Source organism: Bactrocera latifrons, unplaced genomic scaffold (genome assembly GCF_001853355.1).
Source record: "Bactrocera latifrons isolate USDA-ARS-PBARC rearing strain unplaced genomic scaffold, ASM185335v1 scaffold_4, whole genome shotgun sequence".
Taxonomy (NCBI): Eukaryota; Metazoa; Arthropoda; class Insecta; order Diptera; family Tephritidae; genus Bactrocera; species Bactrocera latifrons.
The window spans coordinates 629,196-652,432 of record NW_017537045.1 but is presented as its reverse complement, the minus strand read 5'-3'; the positions used below and the strand labels follow the sequence as shown (position 1 = coordinate 652,432).

Below are 23,237 nucleotides of genomic sequence, written 5' to 3'. Positions count from 1 at the left end.
AAATGGAAATTGATATCAAAATGCAACATCCATCTTTCATTTGCGTTTCACTGCAGCTGTGCGTACAGCTGTTTCATTATTTACGTGCAAAAATTCAAAAGCGCATGAAGATTGAGTTCCCAGCTTATACCAACAAATCTACGGTCGCGTTAAAATCAAATTAGTGGCAGCTACCATTTGGCACGTTGCATTTTCATTCTCGGCTGTGGCACTCATGGACAGGAAACGGATGATTTTCATGTTGTTGGTAGAGAGAATGAAATATCTATAAAATCAACAGACATGCAGCGTGACTACCTGCAAATTTACTGCTAAACAAACACGATTTAGGGTTGTGAGTTTAGAAATCAGTGGGTTTAGATGCCGCTAGAGCTCGGATCACTTAGGCTTATCAAAAAGAAACTCTTCAAAGTAGATAGTTTATATGAGGAAGGGTTCTCCTATGGGAAATACAAATATGTACTTAAGGAATATAAAAGAGAAATTTATACAGCCGAGAGTTAGTCGTAAAGGAGCTTCTGCGGCAAGTTAGAAAAGGCAACCAAAGTAGTTAGGCTTAGGAAAATACTATCTAAGCACCCGACTACCCTTCGGCTACTAAGCAAAAATTATGGATAGTGGCTTAGTGGCAGTAAGGAATCACTGGTAGATCTGGTCAGCACTCATTTCCTAGAGTATATGGTCCCTAAAGATCTCCAACCTGCAAGAGCTAGCCAAAATTCTTTGAGCAATCAACGGCTTCGAACCGTTTAAATCGCCGTGTATGGACGGTAGTTTTCCGGCCATGATGCAGAATGTAGCAAGAGCGCTGGTTCCTGACTTGTTCATAATATAAGCATTTATACCGAAGGCTGGCAAAACAGTTTTCTCCCTATATTCGAAAGAACACAGACTTTTGCTATTGTACAACTCGAGGCAAGTTAATGTCCTGTTAGAAGTTGCTATTGATATTTTTTATCTGTATGTATGTATGTATTTCTCAATGGATTGCATATAACAGGTGAGCTACGGCAAATACACTAAAGGCTTGTCTTTACAATATTCCGGTTTGTGTGTAAGTAGATTACAACGCCCTTTCAGTTTTTATGCCATTTGCCTGTACTTTTACTTTTGAACTTGTTTTTTTGCCATTGCATTTTTTGCAGAGTTTAAAGGAATGAACAGAAATGCAGCTACAACTGCAATGAACATTTGAAATGGAAATTGAAAAGCAGAATTCAAATTAAATTGTGATTTAGTATGATAAAGGAAATCTGGTTTGGAGAAAGAAAGTTGGCGCAAAGCATAAGTAGAAAAATTATTTGCACTAAAAATCAATGTGATTCAAATAGTTGGCATGAGCTTGTTTTAAGGTTTCTGAGTCACGCATGTTCATATATTTCATATTTTGTACCACGGTTGGTTTATGTAATATTAAGAAAAAAAGTTGCTCATACGCTTAGTATAACTCCTCGAAATCATAAAAAAATACCGCATTGGTGCTTAGTTACTTTTTAAATCTTCACTTTCATTTAGCTATTCTTTGTTTTCTGCTACATTACCTCACTAATATTTTTCCAGCCTAAAGTTATAGGTTACTCATACGCCCTGTCAATCTTGAAATTTGCATGCCAACTGCAATGAAATATTCAATTAACGCGGATTTGGCGAAAGTTTGCATACGATTTTTCAGTTTTGCTCTCACATCCTCTTTGGCTCCTTAAGTCACTATTTTTCTAGCAAAAGCAGTACAGATTACTCATACGCCCAGTACGCCTGCTGAAATGTATGAAAGTCGGGTGTACGTACGTGACCTACTTCTTCAGTTTTGAGATATCGTCCTGAAATTTGCACATATTATTTGAACTTCAGTAAGCTGCTCGTTTGTTGAAATATATAGATATTGGGAACACTATAGCATAGATGCCGTACAAACTGAACGATAACTAGCACGTTCTTTATGAAAAAGTTTTCACTATTTCTCTCAAATTGCCTCAGAATATACATGAGTAATTACTGCTAGTAAAGCGCAACAGTAAACTTCGTCATTATAATAAAAATTTACGCTAAGATATTTGCCTTACTCACTGCTTTTTCTACTATTAAAAAAAAAGTAAATGAAATGCTGCAAATAATTGCAGCAAATGTAGTCATTTGTCAGTTCAGTGCGCTCTTTCTGTTGCACAGCGCTCATCACTTTGTTCTTTGCTAAATTCCTCTCGAGGCGCTCTTAAAAATTTCTTCTGTGTTGTGCTTTAATTGTGCACAAAGCTGTGCTTGTTAAATGTACAAAATTGCATGCAAACAAAAAGAAAAATAAAACTAAAAAAATTGCATATGTTTGGAGAGTATTTTCAATTAAAAAATTTAATTTTAAGAGCTTCACAATTAAAAAAAAAATATTTGCATCACGCCGTATTTAAAAAAACAGAAGTCTTCGTAAGTTTTGAAAATTTCCGGGATGACATTTCGATGTTTCAGGAAATTACTAAAATTTTTTATATAAAAAATGTATTATAGTATTATTGTATGTATGAAAACTGTTTGGGAATTTCCGCGAGCTTACGTAATTACATTTCGGAATTTCCTATAAATTCCTCTGCATTAAGAGGGTATTCTACTCTAGAATTTTGAAAAATTCAATTTTTTTCATATATTTAAAGTTTAGACCCTTAAGAACATATCCTCCAAAGGATTTTTAGAAAATTTTATTTTAGAAGAGCTACAGTTACTTTAGTGACTAGTACCTAGCCCGGTAGGCAGGTAGACTCACTTTTTTAAACGCGTTTTTCTCGAAACTACTTTTTTCCATACGGTACCGGCATTATCTCAAGTTCTATACAACTGATTAAAATTTTGTATGAATTTTCTTTATATAGTCCTTTATCCTTTATCTTTATATAATCCTTAATCCTTTGTTTTTAATATGTAAAAAAAAATTCAGGTCTATTAAAGAAAAGCGTAAAAAATTATTTTTATTTGCAGTCAGTCGAGATTTTTCCAAAAAAAAAAAAAAAAAAAAAAAAATTCGTGTTTCCTGAGGTAGGGACTATAACAGGATCCTTACTGATTAAGAATTTCTTTTAATTTTTTTTTTTCAGACCAGCAGGAGGGTCAGTATCAATTTCACCAGGATGCGCCATTTTTTTACACCTGTCTCTCACACCCCCCCTCTAATTATTTTAATTTTTAATATTTTTTTTTTAAATTTTTTTCGGTATTTTTATGATATCAATAAAAATATCTTAACAAATGGATAGTAAAAATATTTTTGGCTTCTTTTAAATAAAATTCAAAAAACTGCCCAAAATTTGATTTCTAGACTAGAATACCCCCTTAACTTTTTTAGCTATTGAGTTAATTTATAGCGAAAATTTTGAGACTATATCACCACTAATATGTTAATATGTATATAACACACAAATAATATCTACGTGATTATGTATTTCATTTAATTTTATTATATTTATAAAATTTTTCGGACTGATGTATGTACAGACATATATTTATGCTCGTTATAAAATACGCTTGTTCATTGAGCAAGGATTTTCTAACTTTTATAACAACATAAATTGTTTGCTATCTCCCACTAACGCCAACACTATTAATCACTTAACCAAAACAACTATGTATTCGGAGTAGTTTTGCGCAGGCCACCAACTGTCTCCGAATGCTTATTTGGCTCAACAGGGCGTATGATTACTCTGCGCTTGTAATACGCATGCCATGCGCTGCATAGCAATGAGCATGAGCAGTAATTGGACGAACGAGTGAAAGTGTACCTATACATATCTTTATGTTTGTAGTATATATTATGTGTGGGCGTTTGCATAGTTGTTTGACGAGTGAGCACTTGCTGTCACATTTAACGTTTTGCTGGATTTCCGCTGCGTGCTGTGATTTAGCTGCGTTAGTTCGTGCGCTTATGTCGCTGTTGTTGTGGTTGTTTTTGCTTTCGACAAAAAACAAGCGCACATAACTAAATAAGCAAATTGTTTGCGTTGGCATTCTTAATGCAGTATGTTTGCATTTTTTGCTTCAACAAACAAAGTCGCCTGGGATATTAAGCGTGTTTCCCACTGGGCGCTTCATTATCCATGAAAAATTAAACATTAACGCCAGCAGAACTAAGCTTGCGAAATATAAACATGCACTTTGTAAATTGTCAATATAAAATAGCGCTGATTCTCTGGAGTTCAGTGGAGTTCGGTGTGGCAGTCGGTGGTTATGCGAAAGTGTCAAAGGGGATTGTAAAATTTGCACCACGCTTGTCGTTTTTATTAAGCTGTGTTTAGCAGGATTGTACCACATAGCTCTATGCCGTATGCATTTAATCCATGTTCATAAAGCTTGGAATAAACGAAGTGCGAAATAAAAAAAATCAAAAATTAAATAATGCGTTGTATTATTTGCACTAAAATTAAGCGTAGATGTAAGCTAGAAATAGCTGTTTTATGCCGATTATTATATAGAGATTTTTTTTATTTCGCATTTACAATTTTCATTTTCTTTTGTTCTTTATTTTATAAATCTAAAATTCTCTGACAACTGTCATGTAATCAAATATTGATAAGTTGATTTCACTTTAAATCTTGATAACTTTTTAAAAAAAAAATAAATCTTGTGTTGTTGAGTAGAATTCGCAAAATATTTACTCGAGAAATATGTTTTTATGTACTTGGATTGACTTATTATAAGTAAGTAAGTACTCTCCATATTAATTTAATTTTATTGGGAAAATTTTTGCGAAAATTACAAAACAAAAACAAAAAAAAATTCTTTAAATTCCTAGACATACACATATAAGAATATGGCTTTAATAGTATTCAACTTGAAATTTGAAATTACTTTTTACGAAGTCCCGAAATAAAATAAATTCTATTTTCAAAACCAGTTCAAATTTAATTTCAAAAACTGAAATTATAAAATGCTTCTCTGTATAAATTAAATAAAACCCAGAAATATTTTTGATGAAATCCAAAAATTTTATCTAGTAAAATAGCGAAAAGTAAAAAAAAAAAATAGTGTGGTTGATTGTACATACATTCATATGTTTTTATTGTTGGGTAAACCCAAAAGCTAGGGATTACATGTTTTTCATTTATTTTAACAATGCAAAAGCATCAAATTTTTATGAAGCTCGAAAATAAATAATGCCATAAAAATTGATATTACATTTATTTCGGGATTGAAATTTTTTATGAGTTTTTATCACAGCTTAACCTTAAAATAACAGCAATTTTTTTCAAAAGCATTTAAAATTACTTTATAGCAAAAAAACAAGTTCGGCGAATATTTTTTTGCCATTTAACACGAAAAAAAATATCTTATAATATTTAATATTTATAAATTCATTTCAGCGCAATATGTGAGCATACTGGTTAACTAAGTGGATTGTTATAACCGAAAATTTAGCGAGTAAATTGCTATAATTAATGGTAAAAGACATAAGCCGAGTTTTCAGTTTCGAATGCCACCTTTAGTTAGAACACGTTTAAAACCAAATATCTATATCAAAATTCAAGTTTCTCCTTCACATGTGTTTCATCTTCTTTCACACGTGATTATTCCCACGAAAGAGCTTTAAAGTGATAGCAAGCAATCCACTCGCTTATGTACATAAATATGACGAAATAAGCAAACAACAAGAAAAAACGTTAACGTTGGCTACACCGAAGCTAATATACCCTTCACAGGTACATTTCTTTTAGTAACTGTGTGCTCAGTTTATATGCAAGCTATATGCTATAGTTAACCGATCCGAACAATTTTTTCGGTGGTTATATTATGACCTTAAGCAGTAATTCATGTCAAAATTCGTGAAGATACCACGTTGTATGGCAGCTATATGCTATAGTTAACCGATACGAACAATTTTTTCGGAGATTACATTTTTGCTTTACAAAATAATCTACAACAAATTTCGTGAATATATCTTGTCAAATGTGAAAGTTTTCCATACAAGAACTTGATTCCGATCGTTCAGTTTATATGGCAGCTATATGTTATAGTGGTTCGATATCGACAGTTTCGACAAATGAGCAGCTTCTTGAGGAGAAAATAACGTTTGCAAAATTTCAAAACGTTATCTCAAAAACTGAGGGATTAGTTCGTATATATACAGACAGACGGACAGATGGACAAACGAACGGACGGACAGACAGACAGACGGACATGGCTAAATCGACTCAGCTCAACATACTGATCATTTATATACGAGTATATACTTTAAGGGGTCTCCGACGCTTCCTTCTAGGTATTACAAACCTCGTGACTAACTTAATATACGCTGTTTAGGGTATAATAATGACGTCTATGTATTTAGATTTCATCAGCACTCAGCAAAAATGCCCGCCACTTGCTATACTTTTAATAAAACCAACAAAAATTTTGGAAGTGTTTTAAAAATGCAGACAAAAAAGTGATTATGGAAATTACGTTCTTCAGCGAAAAAGGGTCGAAGTCTATTTAAGGCAAAAAAATACCGAAAAGTATGTGCATAAATAAAGGAGTTACGAAGAAATGTGTATGAAGTGTGTATATATGAAGAGTGTACATCGTCAACTAAAATTCAAAATAATCTAACATCATTTTTCATACGTTTACATTCGAAAGAAAACGGTATAATAGAAACCTCTCACATGGAAACAAAATTTCAGTTTTGATTATAAAATGGTTATATATTAGTTATATATTGTTGTTGTATTGGTTATAACTGACAGCGTATGCTGAAAATCTTATGCTACATATGTGTAATATGATGTAGTGAATCGTGAGTAATAAAAACTCAGTTTCAATTTTTTTTGTGATAAGCTGTTTTGCATTTTAGGTGATGACATGTATTTACAAAAGCGGAAAATTTTTACATTTTTGGGTAAACAAATTTTGCCGAGGCTCTTGAACCCTTGCACTTGTGTTTGACATTTCTATTCTCCTTTTGAATATGTGGTTTTGAAGAGAAGTATACACTCAAGACCGGAAAGTTTATGCGATAGAACTTTGTGCAGTTAAAAATGTGTACTTAAAAAAACATATATATATTAATTTCTAAAAACAAGTATATATAAATGAAATCTATGCAAAGATTTATATGAAAATCATTGTCATTGCCTAAACAACCATCTCAGAGATAGGAAATTTAAGAACAACTAAAAAATATTTGCAAGTCTTGATTGAGCGCAAATGAAATATTAAATAGGAAAAGATTAGTCAAAATTCGTAAGGGTAAAACTAAGCTCAGGCTACTACTGGAGACACATTTGGCGAATAGTGGTGGCTATAGTAATACGACAAAGAGCTAGAGGCGAGGACTTGTTTCGAAACGCCTCATGCGTCCTATGAGCCTTCAGCGAAAAGGCGAAAAGATGGCGCCTTTAAATAAGTGTGCAAAACCACCACGGTGTTGTGCTGTGGGAGAACCTACCGATGAGAAGAGATAAACAAGAGAAGATATAAAAAAGCGACGAGGGAAAAATACAGCGATCAGCACTAAATGTGCACAGACGTCAACGAAAGCGTTGGGCAAGCGGCCATCACAAACGACGGCAGTAAGCTTCTCATTATGGTGTGCAGAAAACCCGGAGCGAATTAGCTTGACAAAGTGCTAAGGAGAGCAGTACTCTCTCAGCTCTGTTATCGTAGAAGTAGCGGGATACTTAGATCCACCTGTACTCACAATTAATCCTAAACAACTGGAGAAGAGATAACCCCAAGGCCTCCGACCACACGAGCACCATCAACAAAACAAGTAGAAGGGAAGAGCACCACAGTTGCCATCATAGACGGACCTCAATACTCACCGCACAAAGAGTACATTAACCAAATGGGCCGAAGAGCAATCCTTAGAAAATTGCAAGGGTATCGTGCAAATAATGAAGATGGCGGTGGTAAAACAAGAGAACGTCAGCATGGATGCTAAGACCGGAAAGGCACAGCTAGATGAGCTCTTCGACATTATCAAGAGTTTCCGTTGACACTCTCTCATCGCAAGAAATTAGAAAAGATAAGAACTTCTAAGCAGACACATCACGACCACCGCGACAATAATCTTGAAGCCGCGCGCAACAATCTCTGTGGAAGCTCGATAAACAGCGCGACCACGAAACAAAAAGGCAAAATACTTTGCCTAAAAGAGCAAAGAAGACCCACGCAAACGAAGGAACGCTGGAGGAAGCACATAAGAACGCAAAAGAGAGATAACAAGTGAAGAATATAGCTGCAAGTCAGTGAGCATATATCTAATAGGCCCAAACGGCATTCACAGGCCGTAATCATAAAGCCAGCAGAATATTTTTCGCGAGTTTTCCTTTTTGTCGCACTTTGTAAATCGATACGCTACAAAGTCCACGAATTTTTATGACCATATATCCGCAACTACTTCACAGAAAATTACTCTGTACATCGACACTATAAATGAATCGTAACAATTTAGTGCTCGCTCTTCAATTGCACACTGTATTTTATAATTTTTTCTCCTACAAGTGCAATCAATTTGTCAATGCATTACCAGGAAAACGCCATAAACCATGGAATAACGAAAACATATTTATTGTGCGCAAAATGCAACAATAACAAATATATATATGTATGCACATAGTATAACAAAGCAGTACTCTCATTGTTGCCAAAGTGGGAGGGAGTAAGCGCAGCTGCGATAGTTACGTTCAAAGTAACATGGTGTAAGGCGTTGTTGATGTATAACAACAAGTACTGCTAGCAGGAAATACACTTAAATAAGATGATACTCGATTTTGAGCAGACATTTGTCGAAGTGACAGTTGTGAGAAATGAAGTGTTCAAGAAGAAACTATGATGAAGAGAAAGTGATGAGTAATGAGAAAAAATTATGTTGTTAATAGCACTTTATTATAGTGGAAAGGAATGTTATAGAAATAAGACTTGAAGAGTGGGCTGTGCGATTTGTGATGGATTTTGCAAATTGCCAATTGAAATTCAAAACAACGTATCATCAAAAAAACTGTAATTGGCTCTTTTATTGCTTATGATTAACTGCATCATGTATCATTAGAGTTTAAACTCCCGCTGTCAGATATAATCGTTACATAACTAATATAAAACCATTTTATTAACAAATCTCAATTTTTTTTTAAATGAGTGATATCTATTATACAGTTTTTTTTCGCCTGTCAAGGCCCCGAAAGTCTCGTAGTTCGTGTAAAAATCTATATTAATAGTTGATGAGAACGCGTAAATATTCATGCATGTATAACACCTTACATATCTAGAATGTGTAGAATTTCAAAATTCCGATAAAATCCCGAAATATTCCCGTAACTCATATATAAATCGGGATCAGAAGTTGCAAAATATCACTAAATACATTTATGGAAGATTGAAAAGAAAAATTTACCGAAATACCAAGGCAATCCCGACAGTATCCCCTAGCTATAAAATAATGTGTGAAAAAAAGTTACTAAAATGTTAACATATTTTTGTAAAAGAGTCCTAAAAATTTGGAAAGATTATTTTGTAAATCTCAATGTAGTAACGCCTTAAGAATTGAATGTCTTGTAAATAAGACTTCCAAATCACGTTCAAATATATCTGTTAATGCTTTTCGAACTTTTAAGAGTGTAAAATATCGAACACCCGAAGATGTTCCGAAATAGTTCAGTTATTCAATGTTGTAAAAAACATTCAAATAAGCTTATATAGTTGTACTACAGTTTAGAAGGGACATTTTTCAAAATCCCGATTTAATCGCGAAGCTCATGAATAAAACATAATGAAGAGTAACCAAAAATATTAAAATATTTTTATTGCAGGCCTCTTAAAAAATTATAAAAATTCAAAATACCGATTTAGTCCCGAAATAGTCCCGAAGGCAAAAAATTATTATTTTTTAATTATTAAAATGCGCTAAACTAAATATAAAAGTTCGATGAAAAGTTGCTAAAAATAGTAAAATATTTTTATAACAAAAAATTAAAGATTTCGAACATTTACATATGTATGTATGTATGAAAATTCTGAGAATCCCAACGCGGTTCCGAAATAATTCCTTAATTCATAAATAAAACTTAAACCAAATATAAAATACGCATAAATATGTGTTCCAATGAAAGTTTTTCAAAAATATAAAAATTAAAAATTGAAAAGTCCCGAAGTAATACTGAAATAATCTCGTTACTAAAAGTTGGTTCAAATAATTTCAATAGGTTTGAAAAAAAATTTTAAGATTCAAATTTCAAAATCCCGATTTAGTCCCGATTCAGTCCCGAAATAATCCCGAAGGTAAAAAATTATTATTTTTCAATTATTAAAATGCGCTAAACTAAATATAAAGCGCGATGAAAAGTTAATAAACACAGTAAAATATTTTTATAACAAAAAACTAAAGGTTTTTGAAAGGTAAATTTTGAAAATACCAATTTTCTCAAATCTCAAAATCCCGATTTAGTCCCGATGTTAATAACTTATTTTTTGTTTTAACTACTACAACGCTCTGAACTATTTCTAAAGGGCGATGAAAAGATACTAAAAAAATTAAAATATTTTTGTAATAAGAAAGTAAAGTCTCAATAAGGACTTAGTCCCGAAATAATACTGAAGTTAATACAATTTTTTTTAAATACAATAAACTATTTCTAAAATGTGAACTTGAAGTGTAATACCAGTTTAGTCCCGAAATAATCCCGAAGCTAATAAATTTTTTTTTTTTTTTTTTTTGTATTAAGCATGAAAAACTCAAAGAGTAAAAAAAAATTTCAGAAAAAAATTTCATGCTTAATACTTGGAAATGCCAAATTTTGCAATCCCGATATGTATCGCGTGTTAGAAAAATTGAAAACTTTTAAATATTTCCATAAAAGTTTATAAAGTGTCAACATTCAAAATACCTATGTAATACCGAAATAATCCCGTGGCTTATAACTTAAATGTGAACAAAAACTATTAAAGTATTTTTACGAAACTTTCTTGAAATGTTAGTCGATATAGAGGAGGTTTAGGAATTCTTGAATCTTGACAAAGGTTTGATAATCCCATATAATCAGCTGTACATGCATTTTGTGCGCCTTTTATCGCGGGCTTTAGTTTCGAACATAAAAACTTTTTAACATTTTTACCTTTAAACCTTTTTCAAATGAACTGTCTCTAAAGTTTTCGTATCTAAACACCCAACAGATAATTAATGAATCATTGGCACGCCATTCACATATAAGTTTTTGAGTGAGAGAGAAACAGGTGAACGAAACAAATTAACTAAAAGAAAGGGAAAGAAATCTGGGTCGAAGCGATAATTTAATTAGCAGCTGTGGCAATATAATAATATATGTATATACTTAATGGATACGAAAAAAATGAAAAATAAATATTTATGAAAATATGAAAAAATATAGTCGAAGCAGAGAAAATTGTCAATAAAAAAGTGACAAAGAAAGTTAACGGAATAACATGAAAATAAGTAACAGTGACAAAGTAGGTTAACGGTAAAATAAAAATAAAAATCAGAAAAAAAAAATTATTGGAAAATCTTCGGCATAAATTTTCCTTTACCACTCCACTTTCACTCCAAATATCTTCTATCTTGCTTTCTATCCTCTCTGCTTCATAAAGCCACAAGCAATAAAGACATCATCCTTTCATAAAACTTTTACCGCTTATCACTTTGTACCGCAGCCACCATCATCAATTAACCGCAATCCTTTTTTTTTCGTGTTTCTTCCGTTTCGCCTTTCATGCTGCCAATGACGTTAACAAGCTAATTAAATAAAATTAAATATTTCTCGCCCACAACTCATGTATTAACAAGCCAGCTGTAGGAGCCTGCTCTGCGCCGCTCCGCACAACTCAATTGAATTTAATTTCAGACAACCGTTGTCACTACTTTTGTCTGACACGAGCGCTTCATGTAAACTGTGCGATATTTTTATGCACGGCATGTCGGCGGTTACGTTTTTGTCCTTTCTTTAAGCGCCGCGCGGCGTGAATCTATCTTATCACTTCATTGTCTGCACCATTTATCTACAGTACGCCTTTGACTTTTCCTTTGTTCTCACAAAATCCTTTGCAGAGCACTCATTGACACTAACAAATTTCACCAAGCGTGACTAATGAGCACATCATAGATATATATAGTAAATATATACATATATGAGGGTTATGAGGGTTAAATGTGGGGTTTGCTCACAAAAAATTACTTTTTCAAGGGTTCACAGTGCGCGTCTGCTTGGCATTTTATGTAACGAAACCCGCACCTCTAACATATTTTCCGAAGCTAATAATTTATGACCTTATCTTCTTCATTATGCAAATCACTCGACTTTGCACTCAGCGCCTTGTTTGTCTATTTTCACTTCTCTGCACGCTTGTAAGCATTTTTTGTTTTTCATTGTCTTAAACCTTCGTTTGGTTCAATTATTCATTAACCTAAACCTCCTTTCGGCTTTTCATACGGTGGTTCGTCAAAGCTCAGCTTATGCGCTCACCTTTACCCTAACCTCTTGCTGTTATCTCTCCACCTTTAAAATGATTCGGTTCTTCAATCCCAGACTCTGATTTGGTAAGGCTTGCTGCTCCTACCCTTTGCCCGCCTTTCTGTCTTGGCCTCCATTCGCTGTTGCAGTTCCATACCAAAAATCCGTCAATTCTTCTATTCTTATCTTTCACTGGACTCTTTCTTGCTCACTTTATCTTCCTCATTCCTCATTCGCAGACACTGCGCTTCAGCCGAATTTACTTCTACCTGGTTTGTCTATCACTCTTAACCCTTCACTACTGCTGAGGGACTCCATTTACCTCTTCTCCTCCTTATGCTTATAACTTCATCGACTCGCCTCGACTGCTTGGAATTTTCTTCCTGCACACGCTATTGACATTTAGAATCGTATTTGCTTGCATTTATTATGTCCATCTTATCTATTTATGTGAGTTCACCAAATTTGTTAATAATTTTAACATTCTCTTACATCATCCGACGTGCTAAGTGAGTTGTTAAATGCTTTGCTACATTTTATCGTCCCTCTCCAGCTTTGCTTTGCCTGCTCAGCAAGGATTTCCACTACTTTTTCACCCCTAGCAACGACCAGCTTTGACCGTCAGTTAGAAATGAGGTTTAGCTTGTTATTCCTTATTCCTTCGGCTTAGCATTAAGCCTTTCTGAACCCTCCTTCTGCTACCATTTTCTCTTTGCACACATTTTCTTATCAATTCCACATATCATTATACCTTAGCTCGTACATCTTCTGTCATTTACCTTAACTAATTTATACGCTAAGCACATATCAACATTCTTGTAATCAAATATTCCTACTTGTCCTTTGTCAAATATCCTTTTCAGTCGGTTTTTTTGCATTCCTTTATAAATTAAGTAGTCTCAACCTCAAAGCTAACTTCACTCACATAGTCACAGTTGCGTTTGCCATCAAGTGATTGGTCTTCTGTTTAGACACTTTGTGACCCACGACAAAATTTAAGGTGATGCTTGTATTACTTATCGAATTTTCTATTCTAACTGTAGTTAATCACTAGAAATGACAAATGACTTTAAGAGCGAGAAATTGCATAAAATAGTTCAAGTTCGTAAGTTCCGAAATTTTCAAGAAACTTCAAAATCATAAGAAAGTTGCAAGACATAAAGTTTTCTTAACCTTGCGTGGCTTGGAGTTTCATTGAATTTGTCGTCCTTCAACCAATTTCGCGGATGCTACATAGTACGCGGCAACAATAGCAATAATCGAAATTTATATTCGTAAAAGTCAAGTAAATCCAACCACATCCAGATTCCAGATTTATAAGAGCCCGTTTTTTGATGTACCGCGCTGATAGCTTATAGTAGTTTACCTACTTGGAGAATAATGCTCTATTAAAGTCTCAAATAAGGGAGCCTTACAAGAAGCCGCTTTTTGTGAATTGGGTGGGGAAAACATTTACGAAACACAACAATACTTGTAGAGTTATAAAATAAATCAATAAATAAGTATAGTTGAGCAAGTGATGAGAACCAACCCGAAAATGGGGAATGAATCTAACCTTTCTAAGTATCTTTGTCCGTTTATATTCTATCTTAAGATTTATGGCTGACTGCTGCGGCTCTACAAAACCTGTGGGAAACTTACAACAAGGCCGAAAGGTAGTTCAGCATGCTCAATTAACTCGTAGTCTGTATGAAATATCGCGCAACCTCCTTCATCGCTAAGCTGAGTTTCCATTTACTAAGTTTAATTTTTGTAAACTCCTATTTTTCTGTGTAGTTATATTGGGCACTCTCAAACTTCTTTGCAACTCTATCGGGCATATAACTATCACAATCCCACATTTTCTTCATAGTTACCGTCTCTGATCATCATCCCTATCAAGACGTGCGCTTTTCGAATTTAATTTTACTGAATTTTGCTTTTTCAATTTTTTATTTCTTGCCTGCAGACTTCTCTCAGCACGTTATATGTATTATAAAGGGCATTCGTTCGCTCAATATTATGCTCACCATTTGCAGTCATTAAAAAGTTGTTAGTTTTTATTTCTTATCCATTTCGTTGTATAACATGAGCTCCGCAGTGTCCGGATAGGAAATCTATTTATTAAATATGAGAAAAAAAGATAGAATGATTTAGTATAGGAATAGAAGAATTCGGCAGCAGAGTATACCGGACTTCTGAAGATATAAGTTTGACAAGCCGAAAGTCTGTGTTGAATAGAGCATTGACAAATTTTCGTAGAGATCAATAGAAGGCGCGGATGATGATCCAGCTAAAAATAGTGAAGAGGTACCCTGATTTTCGTCCAGCTAAATCAAAGGCTTGAGATAGAGTGGCTTGGGTTTTCATAATATAAGTTTGGTTCACAAACTATGGATTTAGTATACCTTAAATGATAGCTATAAGCAATGTCATTCAACAGCTTTTGCAGAAGAATTGAGTATGAGTTGCGGGGACAATGTTTTTGATAATTTATGCGTGGTTTTAAAGTTAGTGTGCACATCATCGTACATTTAATATATTTAATAGATTAGATGCTTGCAATAACTGACTTTCACTTTTCGAGTTCTGGATTCGGGAAAATTTTTGTAATAGCTCAAACGAATAGATGGGCTCTGGGGCACTTCCATTGACGTACCATCATAAATATTTGACTTTTCGAGTTCTGCATTCTGTGAAGTTTTTCTAATAGCTCAATTGAGTAGGTGGTTTCCAGGCAACTTCTTTTATTATACATCATATTTTTGGCTTTTTTTATGATAATACTCTTAGAGAGTTCTGTGGTATCCCGGAAAAAGAGTTAAAGATTGTCTGTTTAAGAAGTCCAGGCTACTAAATCTCGCCTATTTGACGTTCTCTTAAAACACTGATCATGCAATGGGAAGCATGATATTTTTGGGCTATCATTTCAAAATAGTTAAGACCTTTGATTATTAATAAATAATAGCAGCAGCAGCAGCTTACTGAAGCTCGATATTGATACAACTGGTGGCTGTAATTCGATAGATTTGTAAAAATATGCCTAACTAGACATGGCACATGAAAAGTGAAAAGCAAACTCTTTAAGAATGAAGGCCATATTACTTTATTTCAGCTGAGTTAGTAGATTTTCTCGAAAATAGCTTTCAAAATAGGAAATGCAGGAATCCTGATAATCCTCGGATCTCACGGACTATTGCGCTGAAATATACCAAGGGATAATATGGAAATACTTAAAAAAAGAAGTGACGTAAAATGTGCTATATCGAGTTGCTTGGTTCAAAATACTGTCGTTAAAGATGACTAGTACCAAAGAAATCTATATCTGACTACTAGGTTCACTGTTTGTCATTAATTAGGAACGTAGTACGATATGTTTAGGTTACGTTTTCGACGACAGACCATCGACTTATCGTAATATTTATACCCATACTATTATGAACTTTGTTTGTATTGTATAAGTAACGCCGAAAATAAAGAAGGTGAGGCGCCATTGGTAACTAAAATCGTTTTGTAGACCAAATTATTGTAAAATTCTATACCTTAGTGTGCGATATTCCCTACAGAGATTCCGAATCTCGACTTCGCTGTCAATGCGCGAAAGCCAACAAAGTTTGGCTGATTATGATTAATCACCCAGCTGATTTGTGAACGAACTCTTCGGCTCGCGCACATACACATACAGCCACATACACACGATGAACAAAGTTGTAGTTTGAAGCGCAATACAAGGAAAGCTTCAGCGCGCTGCCAGCTACGGACGCACGTGCTCCATTCACAGCACGCCAACGCACTTTGCCCGCTTGGCAGCTACAATTTTGCTGCAACTATAAATAAAAAACTAATTTGTGCTGAACGTTTAAACGTCAAAAAGAGCGAGTAAGTGCAGCTACACGAATTATAGCTTCCTTCATATATCTTGATGTTTATATATAAGTACGCTTGCGATAGTCAAGCGCTTTAATTGGGTAAAGAAATTCATGGAATTCGATAATGCTGGCTTTCGAAAGTCAGTTTTTAGATGTGAAAATCTTATTGTGCTTTCGTGGGTATTTCTAAAAATTTCAATAACGCTAAGCTTTTGTTTTGGCAGTAGAAAATTTATATTAAAAATAACGTTAAGCTTTGCTTTAGCCATTCATTTTAATACGAACACACACATTAAACAGCATATTTAATGCTGTTTGGGGAAAAGTGTACCCAACGCATGAAATGGAATGTCGAAAGGCATTAATTAAAGGAGTAAGGGCATAAAGCGCTTAAGACGAAGCAACGAAATTTATTACTTATAGTAAATAAATAATAAAATGACTTAGACTCGTGAGGAAAAGACGGCAAAAGGCAAAATTAAGACTAAAGTGAGATACATCGTGTAATTGTAGGCAAGGTAAAGGCTAAGCTTGAGAGAATAGTAAAGCGAATAAAGAGAATAGTAAATTAATACTCAGGCTGAGTGCACTGCAAATGAGAGATTAATCTCGAGAGACAATTCAGGTAAAATTGTAAAAATGGCCCAAGTTTGGGTACAGAGTTGTGTACACAATATACAAAGCAAAAAAAAAACAAAAAAAAAAGGATGAGTACACAGTATAGCAACAAGCATATGATGTGGGAGACCACGAGAAAATATGCGTTTAATATTAAAGATACGTACATAGTAATTGACCAAGTAACATTGACATGTCGACATAGCAAAGTGTAGGAAACACAGCAACACTGAGGGGTAAGGAGAGATAAGTCTGGGGAAATACATCAATTTAATGAAAATAATTTAATATATTTCACTATTTTCCGACAGAATTCGTGCTTTTCTCGACTTAATTCTCATAGACTATAGACTTTTTCAAAAAGCTCAGTTTAAGCGCCACAAGGTAAAGCAGAGCTTACACCACCATAAGTAGGTTATTATAACTCTTAGCTAACCTCAGATGACTGGAAGTTTGAAACTAATTTTCTTTTTAATACGTTATTTTGTATTTTAGGTGACTTTGTAGATCTTAGTGAAATTACCACCAAAGCTCTCCCAAGTTTTTTAATATCTCTATGTTTTATTAATATTATCTATGAGGATGGAGTCATGTGTAGAAGTTCACGCAAGTGAGGAAAGTTTTCTGATCGCCATTCACTTGGGAGTGGCCAGAAACGATTATTTTACATATGACTCAAGCAGCTCACGACTTCCGGTCCTTGACCAAGTATCCTCTGGGAAGCCTAAGAACATCCGTTTGAAGGTGAGCTAAAGTGAGAAGGCGAAACATTCCCTGCATAGGGTTATGCGCTGGGTTTGGGACCCGCCACGTAAAAAAACCACCCCAATGACAACGCAACAACAGCCTCGGATATTATCTATATGAGACGTAAATATATGTATGTTTGAAACAGGGATAAGATGGCAATGTAAAGTCGCCTGTACATAAAGGCTTTCAAAACTATTTAAAGGGTATAGCGAGCTTTTAGGAGAATTTATGAGGAAAATTTATGTATGTTTTTTTTAAATTAATTTCAATCACCAAGATTTGTATACGCTAGCAGAAAGTTCTGCTATATCTCTGTCAAATTATGGTCTAAATTTCGAATAACTACTTTTTTTTTAGAGAAAGCCATCTCAACTTTATATGTACACGAAAGCTGGCACTTTATATGTACATGCTGGCGTCGTTTCTGTGCAATTCCTTAGAAAGAAAATAAATATATAAATTTAAAGTTTTCTGGGAAGTCGTAATCAAAGTTAGTCATATTTTTCGAACAGTTAAACATATTTTAGAATACGGATGACAGCTTTAGATAAAATAGTAGGTTATAAAAATATCCCAAATGTGCTGTAAATGTAAGGAGCCGGGAAGGCATTGCGAATGTATTTCAGAAGCGTTTCCGCACAGCGTAGCCACCAATTGAAAAAGCTAAGCGGCGTAAAATAAGTATAATAACAAGTTTGAAATGCACTAACGGATAGATTTCGAGTATTTTAAAAATATTTCGTACCAGTGTTACCATCATTGAAAAATGTTGAACTGCGTAAAATAAATGTGAAACGCATACATCTAAGTCAGTTGGTTAGTATTTGATGTCTAGTTCAGATTTAAAAAAAAAATTGTGACAGTGTTGCCACCTTACTAAAAAAAAAAAGAAAATTTTAAATTGTGAAAAATAAATGTGAAACATTTTAATTTAGGTCGTGTGAGGTCTCTCTCAGATTTAAAATATTTTGTAGCAGTGCTGCCACTTTTCATGAAAGTGAAATAGAAAAAAAACGATCTTTAATAAAAATTTCTCTATAAAAGATAGGCCAGTAATTTCGAAAAAGCTTGGAATAGAGTTGCCGCTTTTCGAAAACAAAATTCGAAAGCTGAAAATTGCGAATGCTGAAAATTTCATAAAATCGTGTCAAGTATGTTAAGTCCATAGTGTAGGAAAATCATGGATAGAGTCACCACTTAGCGCACAAAGTAAAATTGTGCAAAATATGATATATTATTTTAGAATAAAGTTGTCACCTACTGGAAAAGTTAAAGTATGAGCAAACCAGCTATTTGATGCCTGAAATTGAAGCTAGAGATCTCAGCGACATTTGTTTTCAAGAAGACGGCGCAGATAATTTCAGCTTTATGGTCGGCTGATATCACAGCGTTAGACTTTTTCATAGGAGAATATGTAAAATCCAAAGTCAATGCGGACAATCCTGCTTCGTCTAAAGCCTTGGAGCACAGCATCGCGCATGTCAATCGCTAGTTGCCATTCGAAATGCTCGAACGAGTCATCAAAAATTGGACTTAATGGATAGATCTTTCTCTCCGCGGCCACTATTTGAGAGAAATAATCCTCCACAAAAAAAAAAAAAAAAAAAAAAAAAAAAAAAAAAAAAAAAAAAAAAAAATGTTCGTTTGAATGATAATAAACATTTCCCATTATAAACATTTTGAGTTTCTGTTGTTTTTTTCTTTACAGAAGTAGAGAAACTCGAAAAGAATTACACTATATATGTATATATATAAATATATAAACAATTCGTAAAGTCAAAACCGCTTTCTCTATACAAATTTCATATATAATCTCATAATAACTCTCTAATTACTAAATTTAGCCACCCATTTCGCGGGCGTGTTCATTTCTCAACATACAAGTGTTTGTCTTTATGACACCAAAAGCTATTAATTTGCGCTCATTACAGTATAGTTAATGCCCAGAGAATAATTAGCAGAAGTATATACTGAAATATGTTATTATACTATGTATACATTTAGAAATGAGTGATACGCATAGTATGATGAAATGTATAGTTATTTGCATGTATATAACTAAAATTTTAATATAAAAGTTCTTCTAAAATTGTTCACAAAAAAAAAAAAAAAAAAAAAAAAAAAAAAAAAAAAAAAAAAACAACACACTAAAAGGAAATTGAAACAACAAAATTTACACATTCAATTGAAATATTGTTTTTAATAATTGTTTACAATTTTTTTTCAAATACATTCTGAAGGCGGCAAATACATATAGTATTTCTGTGTTTCGCCATTTCAATTACGGCGTGCTTACTTACATATAGTACATATTTTATATTTTATTTTTATATTTTTTGTGACATATTCTATTTGCTGCTGCACCGCAATAACTTCATAATTGCTTTTTTACTCTACAACCAATTATTTTATTTTACTACAATGCCAAGCAAATACGCGCACTTTTTTTGAGTATTAATTAAATAATTTCATTAATAAATAGCAACAGAAATCGTCAATTAAATCAATTAAACTGTACACACTATTATTTCATTATTATATTTTTTCAAGTTAATTCAATTGTCCATTAGCCAAGCCATAAATAAGTAAATTTAGTGCTAGCTAATGCAAAATTAGGAGGAATGCGTGTTCCAGCTTTCTGAACAGATTACTTAATTAGCTTGCCAATTTAGGTACGTGACTTTGCTAAAGCGATAAAATGAGCCTGAATGTAGGCAACGCTGGAATGCATTTATTTAATTGCTGTTTTGAGAGCCAACAGTATGTGTGTGTATATATAGTTTGGTACTTTATAGAATACAAAAAAAAAAGTTATATGTAAAAACAAAATATTAAAGAAAAATTAAAAAAATTTCAAAAAACATTAATTGAAAATATGGAAAAATTGTAATCATTTTCTTTTAATATAATATTTATTTTATTATTAATTGCAAGTGATGAACAGTTATTTAACTACTTTTCTAATTTTTTCATAATTTCAGTTTCTTTTTTCAACTTTTTGTAAACACTAATAATATTTCATGTAGATTGTGACAACAAAGTAACCGTAAATTAAAGTATATTAAATTACAATTTGCGGGTAGGAAATTCCAGAATCCGGAATCCGGGTATAGCAATTTAAATAACAATTTCCGGGTAAACTTTTGCCAAAATGTATATTCTCTCAATAATATCGAGTTTTTAGTGTATTTTATGCACTTTAGGTATGTGACTTCGCTAAAACAGCCTAAATGTAGGCAACATTTTATGCTTTTTTGTTTTTAGAAGATGAAATAATGTTGGTCTAACTTTACATCACGAAATAGATGATTCTGCTAACGAATATAAATAAATTAAAGTCTGCAATTTTAAACCTACTTAGAAATATTAATTAAAATTTCTTTTGTATGTTTTTTTTTTAACATTTCAACTTTTTTTTAATATTTTTCTAGATTGATTACTGTATTTTTACAATTTTCTAAGGGTCTGTTAAAAAATATTTAGATAATGTTTTTTTTTGAAGTAGAAAATAATTTAAGTTTATTTCTGAAAATTGTCTACTAAATTTTTACCATTTTACAAGTTTTGTGGGTTTAATATTTAATGTACATATATTATATTTTTTTCAATATCTCAACTTTTATAATATTTTGCTAGATTGTGTACGGTATTTTTACATTTTTTTTAAGGGTCTGATTAAAAAATGGTTATTTCATGTATTTTTTTACTCAAATAAAAAAAGTTGGTAAAAAAATTGTTAAGAAAGAATTGTTAAAAAATTGTTAAACATTTTTTTTAATATTTTAAAAGTTAAATTATTTGATTTTTTCTTATTTGAAAATTTTCTGAAAAATATTAAATAAAAATTAAACAAAGACTATTTAACTTTTTTTTTAATTAAAACAAAATATAATATACAATTATTTAAAAGTTAAAGTATTTAATTTTTTTAATTTCTTTTCATTGTTTTTTTCTTAAAATTTTAATATCAAAAACTTATTACTGAAATTCGTAACTTGCTTAAAACGCAAAACTATTTCTTATTTTATATTTTACAGCAAAAGTACGCCGATATTCATGGCAAGCTCAACAGTCAAGCAGTCCTTAAGCCACCAAATTTTATATTAAGTACAAGTTTAATGCTTTCAAACAGCCGCATGCATATATACAAACAAATATACAGATCTCCATTAAATTTATTATTTTTGAAAATATTTTCCTTCTTGAACGCGACTATGTGCCCTTACACTTGCATTTACTTTCAATGATGGTACTTAATGTCAGCCAAGGTTAATCCACTTAGACGTTGCACGCCTATAAAGAATTTTCTTATATGTTTTGCCAGTCAGTGCGGCTAAAAGGACACAGCGCGAAGGTATTGTGAAGATAAATGAAAAAATGGATTGTATGCAGCTGTCATACATATATGCTTTTGACTGACTAGTATATCTTATTTTAACTGTTTGTATATACATATATATAAGTATGTAGTTATAAACGACTGTGGCTGGTAAAAAAAAAATCCACTCACGCAGCTAAGCTGATTAAAAAAGATCACTTGGCTTAGATAAGACAGTCATTTATCTTTTCCTGCCGCTTACATATATAGAAAAAAAAAGAAATATTTACACATATTTATCTGTATATGTACATGTACATGTTTGTACAACACAATTTCACCCAACTTGAATTGCCAGCAATGTTTCCTTCGTATACATGCAGAGCATTAGCACTTTGTAAATATAATCACATATTTATATACACAACCGTATATGCACACATTACTGTATAAATATTTATGTATCACGCACAGTTATGTTTGTATGTATCAAGCTGTATATAGAGTCACTTTTTATAGCATACCCTCTCATTTGCCGACATTTTCGCACTCACCTGTCATGCGGCTCTTTATCCTTTTCGCGCTCTAGTTGCGTATCCCTCAGCGCGACTGTCGTTTCGTTGTCATATTTCTTATCCTTCGGCTTGGTGATGCCGCCGCCGCCATCGTTCGTGCTTTGGCCTTGCACGTTATTGTTGTGACTGCTGGCGATTTCTGTGCTGCCGCCACTGCTGGCGGCGTGTTTATCCTTGTTCTCAGTCATGCTATCGCTAGACCCTCGAGCTGTTTGGTTTCGCTGTTTGTGTATTCAAGGTGTTGTCTTTGATTTTTTATGCAACCGTTTTATTTAATTACGCTTTATAGACACTACCCGCACTTGCACAAATTAGCTTCATTTAATTAGTTGCTCTGTTGTGCTTATTTAGTCACTTCAATAATTCGCAATCACTCTTTGAACTGTCATTACGCGCGTTGGTTGTGGCCTATAGTTGGTGTAGATAGTTTGTTGTAGGTGGTTGGTATACCCACTCGCACAATTTCTATACTTTGCTGCTCGCGTTAAGCTATTATGTGGAAGCTGCTGGTTTGTCGTGGCGTATGAGCGACGCGCTTCTTTTCACTTCACTGGTTTTCATAAATTTACTAATTTTTTTTAAAATTGCTTATTTTAAAAATAATTAAAGTAAAATTTTAATCCATCTCACATAATTTTATTTGTTTCGGTTAATTTTGTAACTTCAAAAGTACACTTTTTATTAAAATAATTTTTATTTATATTTTGATTAT

The 23,237-nt window shown here is 33.0% G+C and overlaps 1 protein-coding gene across 1 annotated transcript in view; it reads right to left on the bottom strand.

The window, feature by feature from the left end:
• The window catches only part of LOC108972354, a 114,584-nt gene extending 91,871 nt beyond the window's left edge, over positions 1-22,713 (bottom strand). The window contains exon 1 of the mRNA XM_018938907.1: positions 22,505-22,713. Within this exon, the coding sequence (XP_018794452.1) occupies positions 22,505-22,713 (209 nt within the window). The remainder of the gene's footprint in view (positions 1-22,504) is intronic.
• Positions 22,714-23,237: the final 524 nt, after the last annotated feature.